Here is a 22452-nt window from a genome sequence, read left to right as displayed (position 1 = left end):
TCCGGCACGGCAAAAGAGCCCCAGGTGGGCAGAGGAAACGCTTCAAGGACACCCTCAAAGCCTCCTTGAAAAAGTGTAACATCCCCACCGACATCTGGGAACCCCTGGCCCAAGACCGCACAAAGTGGAGGAGAAGCATCCGGGAAGGCGCCGAACACCTCGAGTCTCTTTGCCGGGAGCAAGCAGAAGCCAAGCGCAGGCAGCGAAAGGAGCGCACGTTAACCCAAGCACCCCGCCCACCCGCCCCTTCAACCACCGTCTGCCCCACCTGTGACAGAGACTGTATGTCCAGCATTGGACACATCAATCACCTGAGAACTCATTTTTAATGTGGAAGCAAGTCATCCTCGGTTCCGAGGGACTGCCTAAGAAGAAGATTGTTTAAAAAGGGAGGAAGGTTAAACCGAGCAATGGCAGGCTAGTTAGTTGAACCTCGGTGGTGGACAAATTACTGGAATCAATTCTGAGGGATAATATAAACCTTCATTTAGAAAGACACAGATTAATCAGGGACAGTCAGCATGGTTTTGTTACGGGAAGGTTGTGTCTGACTAACTTGATTGAATCCTTTGAGGAGGTAACAAGGAGGGTCGATGAGGGCAGTGCGTTTGATGTAGTCTACATGGATTTTAGCAAGGCTTTTGACAAGGTCCCACATGGCAGGCTGATCAAAAAAGTAAAAGCCCATGGGATCTAAGGGAAAGTGGCAAAGTGGATCCAAAATTGGCTCAGTGGCAGGAAGCAGAGGGTGACGGTTGAGGGGAGTTTTTGCGACTGGAAGGCTGTTTCCAGTGGGGTTCCACAGGGCTCAGTACTCGGTCCCTTACTTTATGTGGTATATATTAATGGTTTAGACTTAAATGTAGGGGGCATGATAAGGAAATTTGCAGATGATACAAAAATTGGCTGTGTGGTTGACAGTGAGGAGGAAAGCTTCAGACTGCAGGAAGATATCGATGAACTGGTCAGTTGGGCAGAAAAGTGGCAAATGGAATTCAATCTGGAAAAGTGTGAGGTAATGCATTTGGGGAGGGGCAACAAGGCAAGGGAATACACAATTCATGGGAGGATTTTTTATTACATCATGATCTGCCAGGTGCTAGAGGGGGCGGCGGTAAGTGTTAGCGCCAGCGCTAGATCACCAGGGAAGTTCGCGGGCGTCGCTGAATTCGTCGCGTCCGGTCGCCAACCCCTCAGCGCCCCCGTTACCGCCTTCCCCAGGCGCTACCAGGAGGTGCAAAGCAGCCGAATTTCTTCCCCAAGGTGTTCAGAAGGTGTAAGAATAAAGTACGGAACAATTACAAGCTCAGCACAGGGTGACACTGATTGAAAACCATTTAACCATTTAAAGGCGGGGGTAAACCTCAGTCAATTAATGAGAAGCGATGGTGGATCTTTCCTTGGTCTGTATGGGGTTAACATGTGAGTTGTGGGTCCCCATTGCTTGGACCTACTCTGGGGAGCTGAGCTGTTGGTTCAGCTTGTGTTCAACTTTTATTTTATTTTCTCTCCATTCCTTGACTTTGGGCAGGATTACAGCATTTGATGCTTCAAATGTGCAAGTGAAAAGCAGCTAATTGTCGATGTTGGAAATTTGAAACATAGAACCCTGCAGCACAGAAGAGGCCATGCGGCCTGTCATGCCTGTGAATGAGCTGTCCAATTAATCCCACTCCCCAGCGTTTTCCCTATAACCCTACAGATTTTTCCTCTTCAAGTACATGTCCAATTGCCCTTTGAAAGTTACAATGGAATCTGATTCCACCACACTTTCAGCAAGTGCGTTCCAGATCATAACAGCCCTCTGTGTGAAGAATTGTCTCCCCATTTCCGCTCTAGTTCTTATCTCTGACCTCTGGTTATTGACCCACTTGCCAGAGGAAACAGATTCTCCCTACTTGCTCTATCAAAACCCCCGATAATTTTGAATACCTCTATTAGGTCTCCCTGAACCTTCGCTGCTCTGAGGAGAACTGTTGTGTATGTAATAGGTATGTTACTTTAAACCTATGGCCAGGGCAGCACTACTTTGTAGGGCGTAGCGATACCGTAGTACCACTCCTGGCCATATGGGTATAAATAGTACTGTGGGTACTGATCTCCCCTCAGTTTCCCGCCTGTTGGTATTAAGTAAAGACCTACGGTGAATCTTCCAAGCTGTCTCGTCATTATTGCATTAAGTATGGACACATACTTTATACTGGCAACGAGTAAGGTTCGAACTCACCAGTACACGGTGCAACAAAGGAACGGTAGCAGTACGGAGAGAGAAGGAGAGAGGCTTCTTACCAGCCAGCCTGCAGAGTCCAGCGTCGGCCGAAGGAGGACGCCCAGCACTCCGGGTTCGGGAGGAGCGGCAGCAACGGAGCGAGAGAGAGAGGTTTCCAGCGGAGGCTGCGGCAGCTGAGAGAAGAGGCTGAACGGGCGCTCCAGCCACGGGGCAAAAGTCCACCCACGGCCAGGTAAACTGAAATCCTTCCCGGGGAACGGGAGCTGCAAAGGCCAGAACGGGCAGGCGATCTGGGGAACAAACGGAGCCACAAGGACTTGCGGGCCACGAGAGGGGAAGGTCGTTGTTAATAGCGGCGGTGGCAATAATGGGAGCTGCAAGGGCCAAAAATAACGACGCTGGAGAGAGGTCATTGACAGCAGAGGGAGAAAAGGCAGGAAAAACGCCATCTAGTGGAGTAAGCGGGAAAAGTTTTTTTTTCTCTTCAAAAGTTTAAAATGGCTAAAGAAGGTTGGTTGTCAGCATTTGTTGAGGACACAGAAGAGTGGGGTGCCTATATTGAAAGGCATGAACTTTATTGCATAGCAAACAAGGTGGAAGATGACCGAAAGGTAGCAACCTTATTAAATTTTATGGGGGCAAAAACATACGGGCCTAGAAATTGAGTTGACGCCGCGCCAGGGCTTTAGCGCCGGAAATTTAGCGCCGGCGCTAATTCCCTTGCGCGCGCCAAAAATTCAGTAGCGCCGCGCCCAGACGGCTGCCGGCGCTACTGGCGGGCGTGAGCGCCTCCCAATGGGCGCTGAGTGCTGAATTGCGGCGCTAATCCGGCGCTGCGGCACCCGATGCGGTGCGGCAGGCTGGGGAAGTGCAGGCCTCCTCCTTCAGTTAAGGAGGAGCTGCCTGCACCCGCCCGCTGTCCGTTCAAATATTGAAAAAATGAGCCCGGCACCTCGGACAAGTGCCGGGCTTGCAGGCCAGACGCATCTGTTCCGCGGGGCGGGGGGGTGGAGGAGTCCGGGGAGGGAGGTGCGGCCAGGCAGCCGACGGGAAAGCGGCCGGCCGCCGCGCGACCTTAATGCGCCGGCGCAAACTCGGGGAAGACTCGGTTGCCAGAGTCTTAGTTGCGGCTGCCACGGGCGAGGCGGCCGCAACTGAATTTCGGCGCTGGGGCCCGTCGTCATGGCAACCGGGACGCTGCGCACACCGATGACGTCATCGGTGCCGGCGCAGCGCTACCGGTCTACCGCGGCGTAAGGGCCCCAGGCAATTTCGGCGCCGGCGCCAAATGCAGCGCTAGGCCCTCTAGCGCCGCAAAATCGGCGCTAAGGGCACTCAATTTCTAGGCCACGGTCTGCTGAGGAATCTTCTTACTCCAGAAAAGCCAGCAGACAAAACGTACGCCCAAATTGTTGAGACGTTAAGGGAACATTTAAACCCTAAGCCACCATTTATAGCGGAAAGGTACCGCTTGTACAGACACGACCAAAGGAATGATGAGTCGCAGGCAGCCTATTTGGCTGAGCTCAGAAGGTTGTCCAAACATTGCCAGTTTGGAGCCATATTGGCGGACACGATCAGAGACAGATTTGTCTGTGGCATGTTAAATGAGACTACACGTAAACGGTTGCTAGCCAAGAAACAGCTCAGCCTAGATCAGGCAATTGAAATAGCATCGGTCCACGAAGCAGCAGCACAGGGTGCTGCTCAAATACGACAAAACACAACCGGCTATGACACCCATGAGGTGACATTTCACAAAGGTAAATGCTACCGTTGTGGCAAAACCACCCACGACCAAAGTAATTGTTGGTTTCATGATAAAATATGCCGGCAGTGTGGGAAAAAGGGGCATATAGCGAAAGTTTGTCGGTCTGGTACGAAACCCAATTGTGGGGGCAATCCGAGCAGTACCAAGGCAAGGACAAAAATACATAAGATGTCTGACAGTAGCTCAGACGAGTCACAGGAAGGCACAAAAGCAGAGCCTAAAGGTCTGGGATGTCTCAAGTTATATGGTGTAGACAAAACGGAGGACCACAGCACAATGTGGGTTAAAATGAAGGTAGCAGGCGTCGAAGTTAATATGGAGCTGGACACGGGTTCAGCCCTATCAGTAATTAATGAACAAGATTATAACAGGCTGTTCAAACGCATTCCCTTAAAGGATACGGAAATTAAATTAAAAACATATACGGGACAAAAAGTTTACCCGAAGGGAAAAATGCAAGTAACAGTTAAATACAACGGCAGAAAAGTGCCAGGACTTTATTTATACGTCCTACCAAATGCTGGACCACCACTTTTGGGTAGGGAATGGATAAGAAAAATCCATTTCGACTGGAAGTCGATACACGAGTTAAAAGTAGAGACCACCACGGATGATACAATCATTACAAGCAGGTTGTCGAAACTATTGGCAAAAACGCCAGAGGTGTTCCAACAAGGGCTGGGGACCTTAAAGGACATTAGAGCAAAAATAACTATTGCTCAAGACACAAACCCCAAGTTTTGTAAGGCCAGACCGGTGCCTTATGCCATTCGGCCAGCGGTGGAAGCAGAACTGGATGCCTTAGAGAGTGCAGGTGTCCTTACAAAGATTGAGTGGAGCGAGTGGGTCACGCCCATCGTCCCAGTTATAAAGAAATCTGCAAATAACACACCGGGGGAACCAAAGAAGGTTCGCATTTGCGGGGATTTTAAGATAACTATTAACCCAGTCCTGCACACGGTACAGTATCCGCTGCCGCGGATAGAGGACATATTCGCATCGTTAGCTGGGGGTAGACACTTTACGAAGATTGACCTTTGTCAAGCTTATTTACAGATGGAGGTGGAGCAGGACTCGAAAAAGCTCCTAACGATTAACACACACAAGGGATTGTACCAGTACAATCGCCTGGTATTTGGTGTGGCGTCCGCCCCGGCAATATGGCAGAGGACCATGGAACAGGTCCTACAGGGCATTCCAGGAACGCAATGCTACCTGGATGACATCCTGGTGACAGGACAAACGGATAACGACCACCTCGCTAACCTGGAGCGAGTACTTCTGCGGTTGCAACAATACGGACTCAGGGCGAACAAGCAGAAATGTGAGTTTTTCCAGGAACGTATCTCATACTGTGGTCACATTATAGATAAGGAAGGCCTGCATAAGTCCCCGGAAAAGATCGAGGCAGCAGTGAAGGCCCCGCCCCCTGAGAATGTATCTCAGTTACGATCATTCTTAGGCCTTATAAACTATTACCAAAAGTTCCTCCCGAACTTATCGTCCATTTTACATCCACTAAATTCATTGCTGCAAAAGGGTGTCTCCTGGAATTGGGACAAAGCGTGTGAGGCTGCTTTTAAAAAGAGTAAACAACTCATTACATCAAAGGAAGTGCTCGCACACTTTGACCCAAAAATGCCAATGAGGTTGGCATGTGACGCCTCCCCGTACGGTATAGGGGCAGTGTTGTCACACAAATTTCCCAACGGGACGGAGAGGCCAATAGCATTTGCCTCAAGGTCGTTAACTACAGCCGAAAGAAACTATGCGCAAATCGACAGGGAGGCCCTCAGTCTGGTGTGGGGTGTAAAAAAATTCCACCACTACCTGCATGGGCAACGTTTCACACTACTGACGGATCATCAACCGTTGGTGTCGATATTTAATCCAACAAAAGGGGTGCCCCTGATGATGGCCCAAAGGCTACAGAGATGGTCACTGTTCTTAGGAGCACACCAGTACCTTATCGAATATAAGGGTACCAAACAGCATGGCAATGTGGATGGCCTGTCGCGGCTACCCTTGCCTGCCGAGATCGAAGAGATAGTACAGGACCCCGTGGAAATATATCATACGGCTGTTATGGAACACTTGCCCATCACCAGCCAATGTATCGAGCGGGAAACACGGAACGACCCGACATTGGCAAGGGTTTACAAATTAACCGTGAAAGGCTGGCCGGCGCAGGGTGACGCATCATTGCCGGCGTTTTCGGCAAGGAAGGACCAGTTGTCCGTCTGCCGGGGCACATTGATGTGCGGAGCCAGGGTGGTGGTCCCTCAAAAATTACAACATAAAGTGTTGCAGGACTTACACGAAGGTCATCTGGGGGGTGTCAAAATGAAAAGCCTCGCCAGAGCCTACGTCTGGTGGCCCGGCATTGACAGGGACATTGAGGAAGTAGCAAAAGCGTGCCAAGGGTGCCAGATGATACAGAACGTACCACCACAAGCCCCACTACATCCGTGGGAGTGGCCCTCAACGCCGTGGCAAAGGATCCACGTGGACTTCGCTGGCCCCTTCCTGGATGCGATGTTCCTTATTGTAGTGGACGCCCATTCAAAATGGCCGGAGGTCATAAAGATGTCATCAACGACAGCCGAAAAGAAGGTCGCAGTCTTAAGGACCATTTTTGCCCAAAACGGGGTGCCCGAGCAAGTCTGTTCGGACAATGGGCCACAATTTGTGGCAGAAGAATTTCAAGCATTCCTAAAAAGGAATGGAGTGCGACATTATACGTCCGCACCATATCATCCGGCTACAAATGGGCTGGCAGAGCGATTTGTACAGACTTTTAAAAAGGCCATCAAGGCGATGGGGGAGGAAAGGTTGCCAGTACAACACAAGGTGGACAACTTCCTATTCGCATACCGTAATGCTGCACATACGGTGACCAACCAGGCCCCCGCCGTCATGTTCTTTAATAGAAGGTTAAGGTCTCGCCTTGAATTGCTCAGACCAAACATTCGGGGAGATGTGGAAAACTGAGTATTTCGTAGGGCTCCTGACAGACAGACACGGAGCTTCGAGGTGGGGCAGCAAGTGTTGACCCGTGATTATAGGAATGAAAAGTGGCGGTCTGGTACGATAAAGGCCCGCCAGGGACCCTTGATGTACACAGTTGAGACAGGGGAAGGCATAATCAGACGACATGCTGATCAACTTGTGGAGTCCAGAAACCCAACTGATTCACTACCTCAAACGTCTCAGCACATTGTTACAGCGGAATCACGGCCCAGCTCGTCGTTACAGAGGTCTCAGGATTGCGAGGAGTTCAGCACTCCAGTGATCTCCACGGCACAGGATGTGCCATCAGACACCGACGAGTCCAGCGATGAAGGGGTGACGGAAGTACCGCCGCCTACACCGAGACCGACTAGAGAAAGACGTTATCCTAGTCGAGACAGGAGGCCTCCTCAGAGACTGAATCTATAACATGTTTCTGTTTATATATATATAAGTAGACAACTCTTGATGTAAATATGTTATGTATATTGTGTTACCAAATGTTATTAGCCCTAGTTATGGGGCATCTATTGACTTAATTGCACGGGTACGTTTTAATTAAAAGGGGAGGAATGTTGTGTATGTAATAGGTATGTTACTTTAAACCTATGGCCAGGGCAGCACTACTTTGTAGGGCATAGTGATACTGTAGTACCACTCCTGGCCATAGGGGTATAAATAGTACTGTGGGTACTGATCTCCCCTCAGTTTTCCCGCCTGTTGGTATTAAGTAAAGACCTACGTTGAATCTTCCAAGCTGTCTCGTCATTATTGCATTAAGTATAGACACATACTTTATAAGAACAAGCCCAGCTTCTCCAATCTCTCCACATAACTGAAGTCCCTCATCCCTGATATCATCCTGGTAAATCTCCTCTGCACCCTCTCCAGGGCCTTGACATCTTTCCTAAAGTGTGGTGCCCAGAACTGGACACAATACTCCAGCTGAGGCCTAACCAGTAAAGGTTTAGCAAAACTGTCTTGTTTTTGTATTCAATCCCTCTATTTACAAAGCAAAGTATCCCATACGCTTTCTTAACTGCCTTATCAACTTGCCCTGCCACCTTCAAGGATTTGGGAATATGCACCCCCAGGTCCCTCTGCTCTTGCACCCCCTCAAAATAGTCCCATTTAGATTATACTGCCTCTCCATCCTTCTGTGCTGTAAATATTCTATGATTCTATAATTCTCTGACCAATGCCTCTTACTAGCCGACTGTCACCCACAGGAAGACCAGACAGTGGGCAGAGGGATATGGAAGCTGAACGTCAACCTGCTGACCCCAGAAAACATTGAGGAACTCAAAAGGGATTACAAAGGGTGGAGAACCGTGAAACCCCTCTTTGATTCCCCGGCGCACTGGTGGGAAACGATCAAGACGAACATCAAGAGGTTCTTCATCCTCAAAGGTGTTCAGAAGGCGAGAGAGAGACAGAGGGAAATGTCCCGACTCCAGAAAAGCATGCAGAATCTGCTCCTGCTGCAGTCGATGGGGGTCGATGTCGGGGAGGAACTCCAAGAGGTGAAGGGCCAACAAGCCTCGCTCTTTGCCTTAGAGTCCTCCAAGATCATCTTCCGCTCCAGAGTCCGCTCCGGGGAGCAGCATGAGACGTGCTCACGTTTCTTCTTCCAAAAGGTACACAGAGGGAGCTCTGTGATCGACAGCCTGAAGGAGGAAGACGGCTCGGTGTCGTCCTCGCAGCCTGACATACTAAGGATTAGCAAATCCTTTTATGCCGGGCTGTACGACGCGAAGCCCACAGACAGCGCGGCCTCCCAGTCTTTCCTGTCGTCTATCTCGGAGGTGCTAGACAACAGCAAGCGGGAGAGTCTGGATCACCCGTTAACTCTGGACGAGCTGACAAAGGCCGTCCGGTCCTTCGAGACGAGTAAAACTCCCGGAAGCGACGGCCTACCGGTCGAGTTGTATTCGGCTCTGTGGGACTGGATGGGCCCAGACCTGCTGGAAGTGTACGGGGGTATGCTTCTGGCTGGCAGCATGTCAGAATCGATGAGGAAAGGCATCATCACCCTCATCTACAAGCAGAAGGAGGAGAGGGAAGAAATCAGAAACTGGCGGCCCATTTCGCTGCTTAATGTGGACTACAAGATTCTGTCCAAGGTCATCGCCAACAGGGTCAAGTCTGCTCTGGAGCTGGTGATCCACCCGGATCAGACCTGTGCCGTACCCGGCAGGAAGATCTCTGATAGCCTCGCGCTACTCAGAGATACGGTCGCCTACGTGCGGGACAGGGGGGTGGACACCTGCTTAATCAGCTTGGACCAGGAGAAGGCTTTCGACAGAATATCGCACACGTACATGATGGACGTGCTCTCCAAAATGGGGTTTGGGGAGGGAATCTGCAATTGGATCCAACTGCTCTACACAGACATCAGTAACGCAGTTCTAGTCAACGGGTGGGAATCAGAAAGCTTCCCGATCAAATCTGGAGTCAGGCAGGGCTGTCCTCTCTCCTCTGTCTTGTTCGTGTGTTGTATTGAACCCTTTGCCCAGTCCATCAGGAGGGATTCGAGCATAAGAGGGGTGACGATCCCAGGCAGCGGAGGCACTCAGGTTAAGGCCTCCCTGTACATGGACGACGTCGCCGTCTTTTGCTCGGACCCACTGTCGGTCCGCAGACTGCTGAGCATCTGCAACCAGTTTGAACTGGCCTCGGGAGCGAAAGTAAATCGCAGCAAAAGCGAGGCCATGTTCTTTGGGAACTGGGCCGACCGATCCTTTGTCCCCTTCACCGTCAGGTCAGATTACCTGAAGGTGCTGGGAATATGGTTCGGAGCGGCCGGGGCGTGCACCAAAAACTGGGAGGAGCGTATCTCCAAGGTACGCCAGAAACTGGGAATGTGGGAGCAGCGCTCCCTGTCGATCGTGGGCAAGAACCTGGTCATCAGGTGCGAAGTGCTGTCGGTGCTGCTGTACGTGGCGCAGGTGTGGCCCATACTCCGACCCTGCGCTGCCGCAGTCACCCGAGCCGTCTTCCACTTCGTCTGGTGATCGAAAATGGACCGTGTCTGGAGGGACACGATGTACAAATCTCCAGAGAAAGGGGGAAAGAACGTACCCAACGTCGCCCTCATCCTGATGGCCGCCTTTGTGTGCGGCTGCATCAAACTGTGCACAGACCCTCGGTACGCAAACACCAAGTGTCACTACATGCTGAGGTTCTACCTGTCCCCGGTGTTGCGAAGGATGGGCCTGGCGACGCTGCCGCGGAACGCTCCATCCAGTTGGACCGTGCCAGACCACCTGTCCTTCGTGGAAAAGTTTTTCACGGCAAACACCTTTGACCACAAGGCTGTCAAGCAGTGGTCAGCACGTAACGTCCTCGAGACCCTACGGGAAAAGGAGATGGTAGATCCTCTCGGATGGTTCCCCGAGCAGACTGTCGAAGTCATTTGGCAGAATGCTTCATCGCCAGAACTCACAAACAAGCACCAAGACGTAGCTTGGCTGGTGGTGAGAAGGGCCCTCCCCGTCAGATCCTTCATGCACTCCCGACGTCTCTGCTCCACCGCACGCTGTCCGCGAGGAGGCTGCGCTTGGGACGAGACCGTCATCCATCTCCTTCTGGAATGTGCCTTTGCAAAGAAGGTCTGGAAAGAGATGCAGTGGTCTTTGTCGAGGTTCATCCCGAGCAGCTCGGTAACACAGGACTCTGTGCTCTACGGACTGTTCCCAGGGACGCACACCGAGACAAACATCAACTGCTGCTGGAAGATCATCAACTCGGTGAAAGATGCCCTTTGGTCTGCCCGAAACTTGCTGGTCTTCCAGAGCAGGGAGTTGTCCACGACCGAGTGTTGCAGATTGGCACATTCCAAGATCCAGAAGTACGTGCTGAGGGACGCACTAAAGGTTGGTGCCGCCGCCGCCAAGGCACGATGGGGAAGGGCCACAGTTTAAGGCCCTCCCGCCAGTGTACACCGAGGGGCTGAAACCAGTAGAAAACCCCCCCTCGGGCCGCATGACGTGCAAGTGTGTTAATTGTAAAGCACTTGTAATCTGTGAATGTAAGTAGAGTACCATGTATTGCATTCATGTGTATTATTAAGCCATATATAATACGATTGGTGGACTGTAATGTAACGTATTTTGCCAAGTGTTGGAATGTATCTCGGCCTCCCTCGGGCTGTATGACTTATAAAACATGTAATGAAAATGTACCTGTTTGTGTAAAGCGAGTACCATGTACTGCTTTCATCTGTAATATGATTTGCGGAGTGTATTGTAATACATTGAAACATGCTTTGATATATGTAATGATAAATGTAATGTAATTTGTAAATTGAGTGCCATGTGCTGAAGTTAATTTGCGCTGTACTAGATGTGGACTGTATTGTCATGTACATGAACAAAGATTTTACGAATAAAGTATATATTTTGGAAAAAAAAAAAAAATCTGTTCTTATCAGTTTAATATCTGATACGTCCCCTATTTGGGGACGAAATATTAACTTGGTTTTTGGAATAGGGAGATGGGACAGGGGCTTGCTCCGCCCACTCCACGCATTGACCTGGTATTGCAGTGCATCCAGGGACGGTGCAGCTTCCCCTCTTTGGGGTGGGAAGTCAGAAAAGTCAAAAGGAGAAAAAGTCTTTACATCCTTTTCACCGTGCTTTCTTTTCTTTCCTAGGTTGCTGCTCGCTGCCCCCCTCCGCTTTTCCCGCCTTTTCGCCGCCGCCTTCACACCTTTAGCTCGGCAGGTTAAGCAGCCGCCTTGGGGGGTGTTTTTCTCTCTGTCCTTGCATGTCTATTGTGCTTTTCTTTCCGTATTTGCAGATGGGCTCTACTTCTATATTATAGGGCGGGGCCTCGCCATCTTTGCCGCTCTGCAGCTAACCTGGACGATGCCCCCTGTTGGATTTCTGAGCCACTGCAGGCGGACGCCCCCCTGTTGGAAAAGGGGGGGACTGCAAGCCCCGCCCCGCAGGCACGCTCCTACTGCGCCCCGTCGGGATCCTGCGCGGCGCACGTCGCTTAACCCTTCGCAAATGCAAATGCTTTCATGGCATCATCTCAGCCAAAGGGAAGAGGTGCGATACCTACATGGCTTTTCATCTCTGTTGCGAGTCCTGGCAAAAAATGCTCTCTCGCTCAAAGTCCTCCGTCGCACCTGCGCTCCGTCAGCCACGGCCAGATTGACGGAGAAGACCGAGGCCGAGGAAGACTTGCGCGTGAGCGGGAGTTTACAGGCTATCGCTTCTCGGCTTTTTGGCTTAGATCAAGCGTAGTCATACCCCAGTAATGGGGTGGTGATAGTCACCCCCAGGTATGGGGCTGCGCCAAAGAAAAACCCCCCTTAATTAAAGGGTGAAAAAAATATGCTGTGATACTGCCACGCTTTGGCATTTTTGGGTGTGGTTAGACTGGCTTAAAATGGCGTCTCCCGCGCTTTCCTTTCTTCCCCCTGCGGCTTAAAATGGCGTCTCCCGCGCTGCTGCCAACGCCGCTCTCGGCGGTCCTCGTGGCAAATGGCGATGACCTGTGGGTTTGTGCGCTGCTCCTGCGCTGCTGCCAATGCCGCTCTCTGCGGTCCTCATGGCAATGGCAGCGCCTCACATTTTCCTGCGCGCCTCTCTCCCCCGTTGACGCTGCTCGGCCCTTGAACACCGGCTGCGCTCTGCTCTCTCTCGTCTCTCTCCCCCGTTGACGCCGCTCGGTCCTGAACACCGGCTGTGCTCTGCTGTCTCTCGTCTCTCTCCCCCGTTGACGCCGCTCGGTCCTGAACACTGGCTGCGCCCTGTGCGCTCTGCCCTCACTCTCTCCCCCGTCGACGCTGCTCGGCCTTTTTCTGTGCCGCTCGGTCGGCTCTAACCGCCGCTGTCCGGGAAGGGTCTGCGCAGTACCTGTTGCCAGCCCGCCTCGCTGGACCACCGTGACTGGAAAGCCAAGCCTGGCTCTCGACGGCCTCCCCTGCGATGCTGAAATCTCCGCTGGATGACTGGGTGGTTGCCCGTGGTCGACGCCCGTGCTTCTGGACTCGACCTCCTTCCACTGTTCTCCAGGAGCGAACCCCTGGGAGGTGATGCAGAGTTGCAGGTAGGTTCGAATCTGCTCATCGCCAATGTTAGATCCATGTATCTTAATGTGGTGTCCTTCAACAATCAGACAAAAGACTGCAGGGAACAATCAACAGGTGTTTACTGAATGAGGGTTCAAACTGCAACTGACTGTACAGATCACTACTCAGGGTTTATATACAGGTGTGGTCACTGCCGGTACTACAGGATACAGGAGCTGTAAAAAGTAGTTCCTCCCCTTAAAGGTGCATACATTACAGAGACCCTATGGGAAAAGGAGATGGTGGATCCTCTCGAATGGTTCCCCGATCAGACTGTCGAAGTCATTTGGCAGAACGCCTCATCACCAGAACTCACAAACAAGCACCAAGACGTAGCTTGGCTGGTGGTGAGAAGGGCCCTCCCCGTCAGATCCTTCATGCACTCCCGATGTCTCTGCTCCACCGCACGCTGTTCACGAGGAGGCTGCGCTTGGGACGAGACCGTCATCCATCTCCTTCTGGAATGTGCCTTTGTAAAGAAGGTCTGGAAAGAGATGCAGTGGTCTTTGTCGAGGTTCATCCCGAGCAGCTCCATAACACAGGAATCTGTGCTCTACGGACTGTTCCCAGGGACGCACACCGAGACAAACATCAACTGCTGCTGGAAGATCATCAACTCGGTGAAAGACGCCCTTTGGTCTGCCCGAAACTTGCTGGTCTTCCAGAGCAGGGAGTTGTCCACAGCCGAGTGTTGCAGATTGGCACATTCCAAGGTCCAGGAGTACGTGCTGAGGGACGCACTAAAGGTTGGTGCCACCGCCGCCAAGGCACGATGGGGAAGGGCCATAGTTTAAGGCCCTCCCGCCAGTGTACACCGAGGGGCTGAAACCAGTATAAAAACCTCCCTCGGGCCGTATGATGTACAAGTGTGTAAATTGTAGAGCACTTGTAATCTGTGGATGTAAATAGAGTACCATGTACTGCATTCATGTGAATTATGCCATATGTAATATGATTGGTGGATTGCAGTGTAGTGTAAGTTGACAACTGTTGGAATGTATCTTGGCCCCCTCGGGCTGTATGACTTACAATACATTTTCATTACACATTTTATAACGTGGCTCTGTAAATTGAGTGCCATGTACTGCAGTGAATTTGTATTGTACCAGATGTGGACTGTATTGTCATGTACGTGAACAAAGACGGAAGCAGATTCTATAGTAACATTCAAAAAATAAAATTGGATAAATCCTTGAAGCGGTCAGAAATTACAGGGCTATGGGGAGGGAGCAGGGGAGTGGGACTAATTGGAGAGCTCTACCAAAGAGGCACAGGCACGATGGGCCGAATGGCCTCCTTCTGTGCTGTTTCATTCTATGATTAATACTTAGAATCATAGAATGATCTGTTTACTTTAGTCTCTCGGGATCTCTCCTCCGATGCTCTGCCGCTGGTCATACCTGCTCAGATTTTATGAGCGCAAATCAGAGCAGCACACGTTCCTGCGGGCACTGGAGCCCCTATTCCATCTGTGTTCCAAAATGTAATATTTGTCCTTAGATAGGGGACGTAACAGATAGTACTTTGTTAAGAATGTTGTACTTTATCTTAACTAAAAGCCAAGAAATTATCATTTGTAAATTCCCTCATTCTCTTGTGGTCCATTGTGAAGCCAGATTCAGTTCTCTGACCACTTATTTCTGCTCATACGACGTGCTGTCTGTTGTGTAATGGGCAGGACTCGGGGGAGGGCTCATGGATCTCATCTCTATAACTGAGACCTGCCTGTGACAGCGGGGGGGTTGCTGGAGCCAGAAATGCTTCCTCAAACCCAACCTGAAGACGGGACATGCAGGTTTGTGCGTGGACAAAACAGCAGCATTTTAGGCTCACTTGGATTTTACTAAGGCAAGGGGTGATTGAAAGAGTCAAATGTTTCCCTTTAGCAGCCACTACTGATGTCAGAAAGAATACAGGGAGCTGATTTATCACAGAGCACTCACAAGAAGAGGCCAGCCAAGCATATTGCCAGGAGGAGCCTGAAAGCTGCAGTCAGCACGAGAAAGGGCAGAAAAAAAAGGTAACAGCTGGGTGAGAAATGGAGGTAAGTCTGTGACACACGCACAGGTAAGTGTGCTAGGTAAAAAACGGGATGAGGTCCTAAAAGCTGAATATAGGGAGTTAGGAGGTAAATTAAAAAATAGGACCTCAAAGGCAGTAATCTCAGGATTGCTACCAGTGCCACGTGCTAGTCAGAGTAGAAATAGAAGGGTATTTCAGCTGAACATGTGGCTAGAGGAATGGTGCAAGGGGGAGGGAGTCAAATTCCTGGGACATTGGAACCGGTTCTGGGGGAGGTGGGACCAGTACAAACCGGACGGTTTGCACCTGGGCAGGACCGGGACCGATGTCCTAGGGGGAGTGTTTGCTAGTGCTCTGGGGGAGGGTTTAAACTAAAATGGCAGGGGGTTGGGAACCTGAGCAGGGAGACAGAGCAAAGGGAAACAAGGATAGAAGCAAAAGAAAGGAAGGAGAAAAGCAAAGGTGGCAGTCAAAGAAATCAAGGGTTCAAATCAAACATGGCCACAGTAAATAATAATTCTAATAGGTCTAAGAGTGTTAAAAAAACAAGCCTGAAGGCTTTGTGTCTTAATGCGCAAATAGAGGTAAATGAATATGATATGATTGGGATTACGGAAACATGGCTCCAGGGTGACCAAGGCCTGGAACTCAACATCCAGGGGTATTCAATATTCAGGAAAGATAGGCAAAAAGGAAAAGGAGGTGGGGTAGCATTGCTGGTTAAAGAGGGGATTAACACAATGATAAGGAAGGGTATTAGCTCTGACGATGTGGAATCTGTATGGGTAGAACTGAGAAATACCAAGGGACAGAAAACGTTAGTGGGAGTGGTATATAGACCCCCAAACAGTAATGCGGAGGTTGGGGATGGCATTAAAAGGGAAATTAGAGAAGCGTGCAATAAGGGCACAGCAGTCATCATGGGTTACTTTAATCTACATATAGATTGGGCTAACCAAATTCGTAATAATACTGTGGAGGAGGAATTCCTGGAGTGTATACGGTATGGTTTCCTGGACCAATATGTCGAGGAACCATCTAGAGATCAGGCCATCTTAGACTGGGTATTATGTAATGAGAGAGGATTAATTAGCAATCTTGTTGTGCGAGGCCCCTTGGGTCGGAGCGATCATAATATGATCGAATTCTTCATTAAGATGGAGAGTGAAGCAGTTGTCTCAGAGACTAGGGTCCTGAATTTAAATAAAGGGAACTACGATGGTCTGAGGCACGAATTGGGTAGGATTGATTGGAGAATGTCACTCAAAGGGTTGACGGTGGATAGGCAATGGCAAACATTCAAAGATCGCATGGATGAACTACAGAATTTTTTCATCCCAGTTTGGCATAAAAATAAAGCGAAAAATGTGACTCAACCATGGCTAACAAGGGAAATTAGGGGTAGCATAAGATCCAAGTAGAGGACATATAAATTGGCCAGAAAAAGCAGTAAATCTGAGGATTGGGAGCAGTTTAGGATTCAGCAAAAGATGACAAAGGGATTAATTAAGAGGGGGAAAAGCTTGCAGGGAACATAAAAACTGACTGTAAAAGCTTTTATAGATATGTGAAGAGAAAAAGATTGGTGAAGTCAAGTGTAGGTCCCTTGCAGTCAGAATCAGGGGAATTAATAATGGGGAACAAAGAAATGGCAGACCAACTAAACATAGAAACATAGAAGATAGGAGCAGGAGTAGGCCATTCGGCCCTTCGAGCCTGCTCCGCCATTCAATGAGATCAGGGCTGATCATCCAAATTCAGTACCCTGTCCCTGCCTTCTCCCCATATCCCTTGATCCCTTTAGCCTTAAGAAATATATTCAACTCTTTTTTGAATAAATTTAATGAACTGGCCTCCACCGCCCTCTGTGGCAGAGAATTCCACAGGTTCACCACTCTCTGGGTGAAGAAATTCCTCCTCATTTCAGTCCTAAATGGCTTATCCCTTATCCTTCGACTATGACCCCTGGTTCTGGACTCCCCGGCCATCATAAACATCCTTCCTGCATCTAGTCTGTCCAGGCCTGACAGAATTTTATAAGTTTCGAAGAGATCCCCTCTCAATCTTCTAAACTCCAGTGAGTATAAGCCCAATTGACACAATCTCTCCTCATACGTCATTCCTGCCATCCCAGGTATCAGCCTTGTAGTGTAGGTACCCATCTACCTTTAAGGAAACTATTGTATGTAACCGTTCACCTTTAAGAGAACTACTTTAGGTGTGGCACTACTTGTTTGGCTTCTGTATACTGTAATACTAACAGTGACCACACCAGTATATAAGTGTTGTGGCAGGATTCCTTGGGCAGATTCGCCCTGACCTTCGAATAGTAAAGACCTGTTTATTGTTACTCCTGAAGTCTGTGTCTTAATTAACTGAACAACCCACAGACTTTACAGTGGCGACGAGTCCGATCGTACCCTGCGGCAAGACTACCAAAGCAACTAAAGAGCGTCGAAGAGAGGCAACCGCCCTCGTCGTTCTGCTGGGAGAAAACACGAGGCTGCAGCATAGAAAGGAGGAAGACTTTAGCAACAAAAGCTTCCATCAGCAATAGGCACTGACTGTCCCTTCTGCCACGCTGCGGAGTGAGCCGATCAGCAGGAAGCAAGGCGGCCACGGAGACTGTGAGTAAGGGACGTGTAAAGAATATCTGGAGGATAAGGGCTGTGCACTCGACCACGGTCGAGGGGGAAAGGAGCCGAACAGAAAGTCGGGTCCAACGGCATCGTGAGACAGCCAGACCGCGATCGGCGGGAAAGCCGGGCAGCGACCGAAGCCACGAGGCGCTGAGACCGGGAGCGTGGGCGCGGTAAGAGAGAAACTCAGCCGCAGCCGGGGAGGCGAATGGGAACCGAGCGTGCGGGAGAAGCAGAGCCGACCAAGGGAGACTGCGCGAGAGCCAGTCCCGCGGCTGAACTGTTCTCCGCCAACGGGAGTACCCAGCGCCGGTAGAGCCGAGTGAGCGGGAGAGAGAGAGACAGAGCCGAGCAAGGGGAGAGAGACTGCGCGAGAGCCAGTCCAGCGGCTGAACTGTTCTCCGCCAACGGGAGTACCCAGCGCCGGTAGAGCCGAGCGGGTGGGAGAAAGAGAGACAGAGCCGAGCAAGGGGAGAGAGACTGCGCGAAAGCCAGTCCAGCGGCTGAACTGTTCTCCATCAACGGGGTGTACCCAGAGCCGGTAGAGCCGTGCGAGCGGGAGAGAGAGACAGAGCCGAGTAAGGGGAACTGTGCGAGAGCCAGCCCAGCGGCTGAACCTGTCCGCTGTGGGGAAAGCGTACCCCTTCCACCAGGGAAGAAACGCGGGAAGCCGCCATTAGGTGGAGAAGACGACAGAAGCGGGAAACCGCCATTGACGTGGGCGGGGAGAGAAGGAAAGAGTGGGAAACCGCCATTTTCGTGGGAAAACCGCCATCTTAGAAATAAATAATAATTTAAAGAAATACTTGTGCTGCTCCCAAGGAAAGGAAGATGCCTAAGCGAGGGAATATTAACGATTTTTATTCTGAGATAGAAGATTGGGCCACGTACGTGGAACGCATCGAGATCTATTGTGAAGCCAACAAAATAGAGGAAGACGACAAAGCGATAACATTGCTAAACTCGATGGGCGCAAAGACATACGGGCTCTTGAAGCATCTACTAGCACCAGCTAAACCGGCGGATCAGACTTTCGAAGAGATTGTGGCTGTGCTGAAGGACCACTTGAACCCCACACCGTTGATGTTGGTTGAGCGATTCAAATTCTATACAAGAACGCAACGGAAAGACGAAAGCAACGCGGAATATTTGGTCGAACTGCGTAGGCTAGCGAAATACTGTCAGTTCGGAGGGAATCTGACAGAGGCACTGCGAGACAAGTTCGTATGCGGATTGTCCAAGGAAGGGACGCAAAAGCGACTGCTCGAAGAGAACGATCTTCCACTGGATAAGGCTGTCCTTATCGCAGCATCAAACGAAGCCACAGTGAAAGGAACTGCAGAAATGCAGCTAAAGGCAGCGGCACTCAGGGTGCAACAAATTACTTCGGGCACAACGAAATGCTATCGTTGTGGGAAGACAACACACGACCAGAGCCAATGCTGGTTTAAAGACCAAGAATGTAGGAAATGTGGCAAGCTCGGTCACATAGCTAAGGTATGCCGGTCAGGGACGATGTACAACAATAAGGAGTCACCACAAAAATGGTACAGAAAGGTACAAGAGGTGACTAGGAAGAGTCTGAAGGAACAGAAGTCGGACTCACACTCCAACGGCAAAGGACTGGACAGTCTGAGAATTCACAATGTGAGTAATGAAGCTGACTGACAGACTATCTGGATCACGCTAGAGGTTGCAAAAGTCCAGGTAAAAATGGAAGTGGACACCGGATCGGCGTTGACGGTCATGAATAAGCATGACTATAAAAAGTTTTTCAAGCATATCCCACTACGGGATACGGAACTAGTACTGCAGACATACACGGGGCACAAAGTATTCCCCATCGGAAAGATAGAAGTCAAGGTGAGATACAAGGATAAAGATCACCACCGGTTGGACCTGTATGTGTTGCCTGAGGGAGGTCCACCACTTCTGGGACGGGAATGGATCCGAAAAATAAAGATAGACTGGCATTCACTAAACACCATGACGGTGGATTCCGGGAAAGAGGATGTCAAACCTGAACGGTTGTCCAGAATATTGGACGAAGCTAAAGAGGTATTCCAGCCAGGACTGGGAACACTGCGAGGAATTAAAGCAAAGGTTAAGATTGCAGAACATGCAAGCCCAAAGTTTTTTAAGGCCAGTTCGGTACCTTACGCAATACGACCAGCTGTGGAGGCAGAACTGGAAGAACTTGAATGATCAGGGGTACTGTCTAAAGTGGACTGGAGTGAGTGGGCCACGTCCATTGTTCCCGTCATGAAGTCCTCACCAAGTAATAAGCCAGGGGGACCGGGGAAGGTCCGTATCTGTGGAGATTTCAAGATCACAGTGAATCCGGTGCTTCACACGGTACAATACCCGCTTCCGCGGATTGAAGATATCTTTGCTTCGTTGGCTGGAGGGAAGCACTTCACCAAGATAGACCTGGCTCAGGCATATTTACAGATGGAGGTCGAAGAAGAGTCACGCCAGTACCTCACCATCAACACACACAGAGGCTTGTATCGCTATAATAGACTGGTCTTTGGGGTAGCTTCGGCGCCAGCAATTTGGCAGAGGGCCATGGAGCAGGTATTACAAGGAATTCCAAGCACGTAGTGCTACTTAGATGATATTCTGATCACGGGAAAAGACGAGGAAGAACACCTCACAAATTTGAAAATGGTACTCACCAGGTTGAAGGAGTATGGCCTTCGGGTTAATCGCAAGAAGTGTGAGTTCTTCCAAAAACCGATCTCATACTGCGGTCATGTCATTGACCGAGAGGGACTGCACAAGTCACCTGAAAAGATTGAAACGGTCGTGAAGGCCCCCGCGCCAGGAAACGTATCACAGTTAAGATCATTCTTGGGGTTGATTAATTACTATCACAAGTTTCTGCCAAATTTATCCACGGTGCTGCATCTGCTGAATGCTCTGTTGCGGAAAGATACACCATGGAAGTGGAGTGAGGAATGCAGAAAGGCTTTTCGCAGAAGCAAGGAGTTGATTACCTCTGAAGAAGTGTTGGCTCATTTCAACCCAACGTTACCCCTTCGTCTAGCTTGTGATGCTTCCCCGTACGGAATTGGAGCAGTACTGTCGCACAGGCTACCAAATGGCTCGGAAAGGCCAGTGGCATTCGCGTCCCGATCGTTGACCCCCGCAGAGCGAAATTATGCTCAAATAGATAGGGAGGCCCTCAGTCTGGTGTGGGGCGTGAAGAAATTCAATCATTACCTGCAATGTAAGAAGTTCACATTACTGACAGACCACCAGCCGTTGGTGTCCATATTCAACCCAAACAAGGCCGTTTCCACCATGACAGCACAAAGGTTACAAAGGTGGTCCGTGTTACTTGGGGCTCACCAATATGACATCGAATACAAAAGGTCCAAACAGCATGGCAATGCTGATGGGTTATCGCGCTTGCCATTGCCGATTGTAGAAGAAGCGAGTACCGTGGACCCAGTAGAGATGTTCCACTCATCCATAGTGGAGTGTTTACCGATAACAAACTCAATGATTGAGAGTGAGACAAGGAATGACCCGACTCTTTCACGAGTCTATGATTTAACGGTGGAGGGATGGCCAGCACAGAGCGAACCAACACTGCAAGCATTTTCACAGAGGAAAGAACAATTGTCAGCGTGTCGAGGAACCCTGATGTGTGGATCTAGAGTGGTGATTCCACCCAAACTCCAAAAGAAGGTGCTAAAGGAGCTGCACAAAGGACATCTGGGTGGAGTGAAGATGAAGAACCTAGCAAGAGCGTTTGTGTGGTGGCCAGGCATTGATGGTGACATCGAAGAGATCACTAAGAACTGCCTAGGATGTCAGAGGGTTCAGAACGCGCCACCACAGGCTCCTCTGCATCCATGGGAGTGGCCCTCATCTCCTTGGCAAAGAGTACACATCGACTTTGCTGGTCCATTTATGGACTCGATGTTCCTAATAGCGGTGGATGCCCACTCCAAGTGGCCGGAAGTAATTAAGATGACCACCACCACCACGGAAAAAACCATCACAGTGTTAAGGACTATGTTTGCTAGGAATGGCCTGCCGGAACAGATCTGTTCTGATAATGGACCACAATTTGTGTCCGAAGAATTCAAGAAATTCTTAAAGAGCAATGGGGTTAAGCACTACACGTCAGCCCCATACCACCCCGCCTCCAATGGATTGGCTGAAAGGTTTGTCCAGACCTTCAAGAAGGCCATAAAGGCCATGGGTAATGAAGACATAAATCTACAACATAAGGTGGATAGCTTTTTGTTGGCCTACCGGAATGCAACACAGGCGGTCACAAATCAAACTCCCGCCATGATGTTTTTTAATAGACGCCTAAGATGCCGGCTGGATTTACTCAAACCAAACGTCAGAAGGGACGTAGAGAACCGGCAATTCCAAGGCATGAATGAAAGGGCCACTAGATCTTTCCAGATCGGTCAACGAGTTTTGGCCCGGGACTACCGTACCGAGAAATGGCAGCCTGGAACTATTGGAAAAAGGCTAGGGCCGTTGATGTATACGGTGGACATTGGGGACAATATAATAAGGCGCCATGTGGACCAGATCATAGGGTCTGCCCCAAATGGGCAACCGACTTCACCACCTTACCCGGGTAATGTTGAAACTGAGATACCCAGAACACCTACTTCCGATCTGGTAATACTGGAATCAGATGAACCTGACACTGTCTTTCAAGCCGAAT

At 50.1% G+C, this 22452-nt stretch overlaps 1 protein-coding gene and 1 pseudogene across 1 annotated transcript; both read left to right on the top strand.

Moving 5' to 3' along the window:
• The first annotated feature begins 10030 nt into the window (after positions 1–10030).
• Positions 10031–10933, top strand: LOC147098756 (uncharacterized). The gene has a single exon (XM_085969258.1). It carries the CDS (start codon positions 10031–10033, stop codon positions 10931–10933), a length of 903 nt encoding a protein of 300 aa, XP_085825384.1.
• A 470-nt stretch (positions 10934–11403) lies between these two features.
• On the top strand, positions 11404–11581 carry LOC147098755 (U2 spliceosomal RNA; annotated as a pseudogene).
• The last annotated feature ends 10871 nt before the right edge of the window (positions 11582–22452 follow it).

The sequence above is a fragment of the Somniosus microcephalus genome, chromosome 28, assembly GCF_052327205.1.
Source record: "Somniosus microcephalus isolate GS21.2 chromosome 28, FLI_Smic_1.0, whole genome shotgun sequence".
NCBI lineage: Eukaryota > Metazoa > Chordata > Chondrichthyes > Squaliformes > Somniosidae > Somniosus > Somniosus microcephalus.
The sequence above is the reverse complement of the archived record's forward strand: the minus strand, read 5'-3'. Positions and strand labels throughout refer to the sequence as shown.

What these genes read in the sequence shown, in the direction of transcription:
- LOC147098756 (XM_085969258.1), top strand. Translation starts at nt 10,031, where the DNA reads ATGGACCGTGTCTGGAGGGACACGATGTACAAATCTCCAGAGAAAGGG.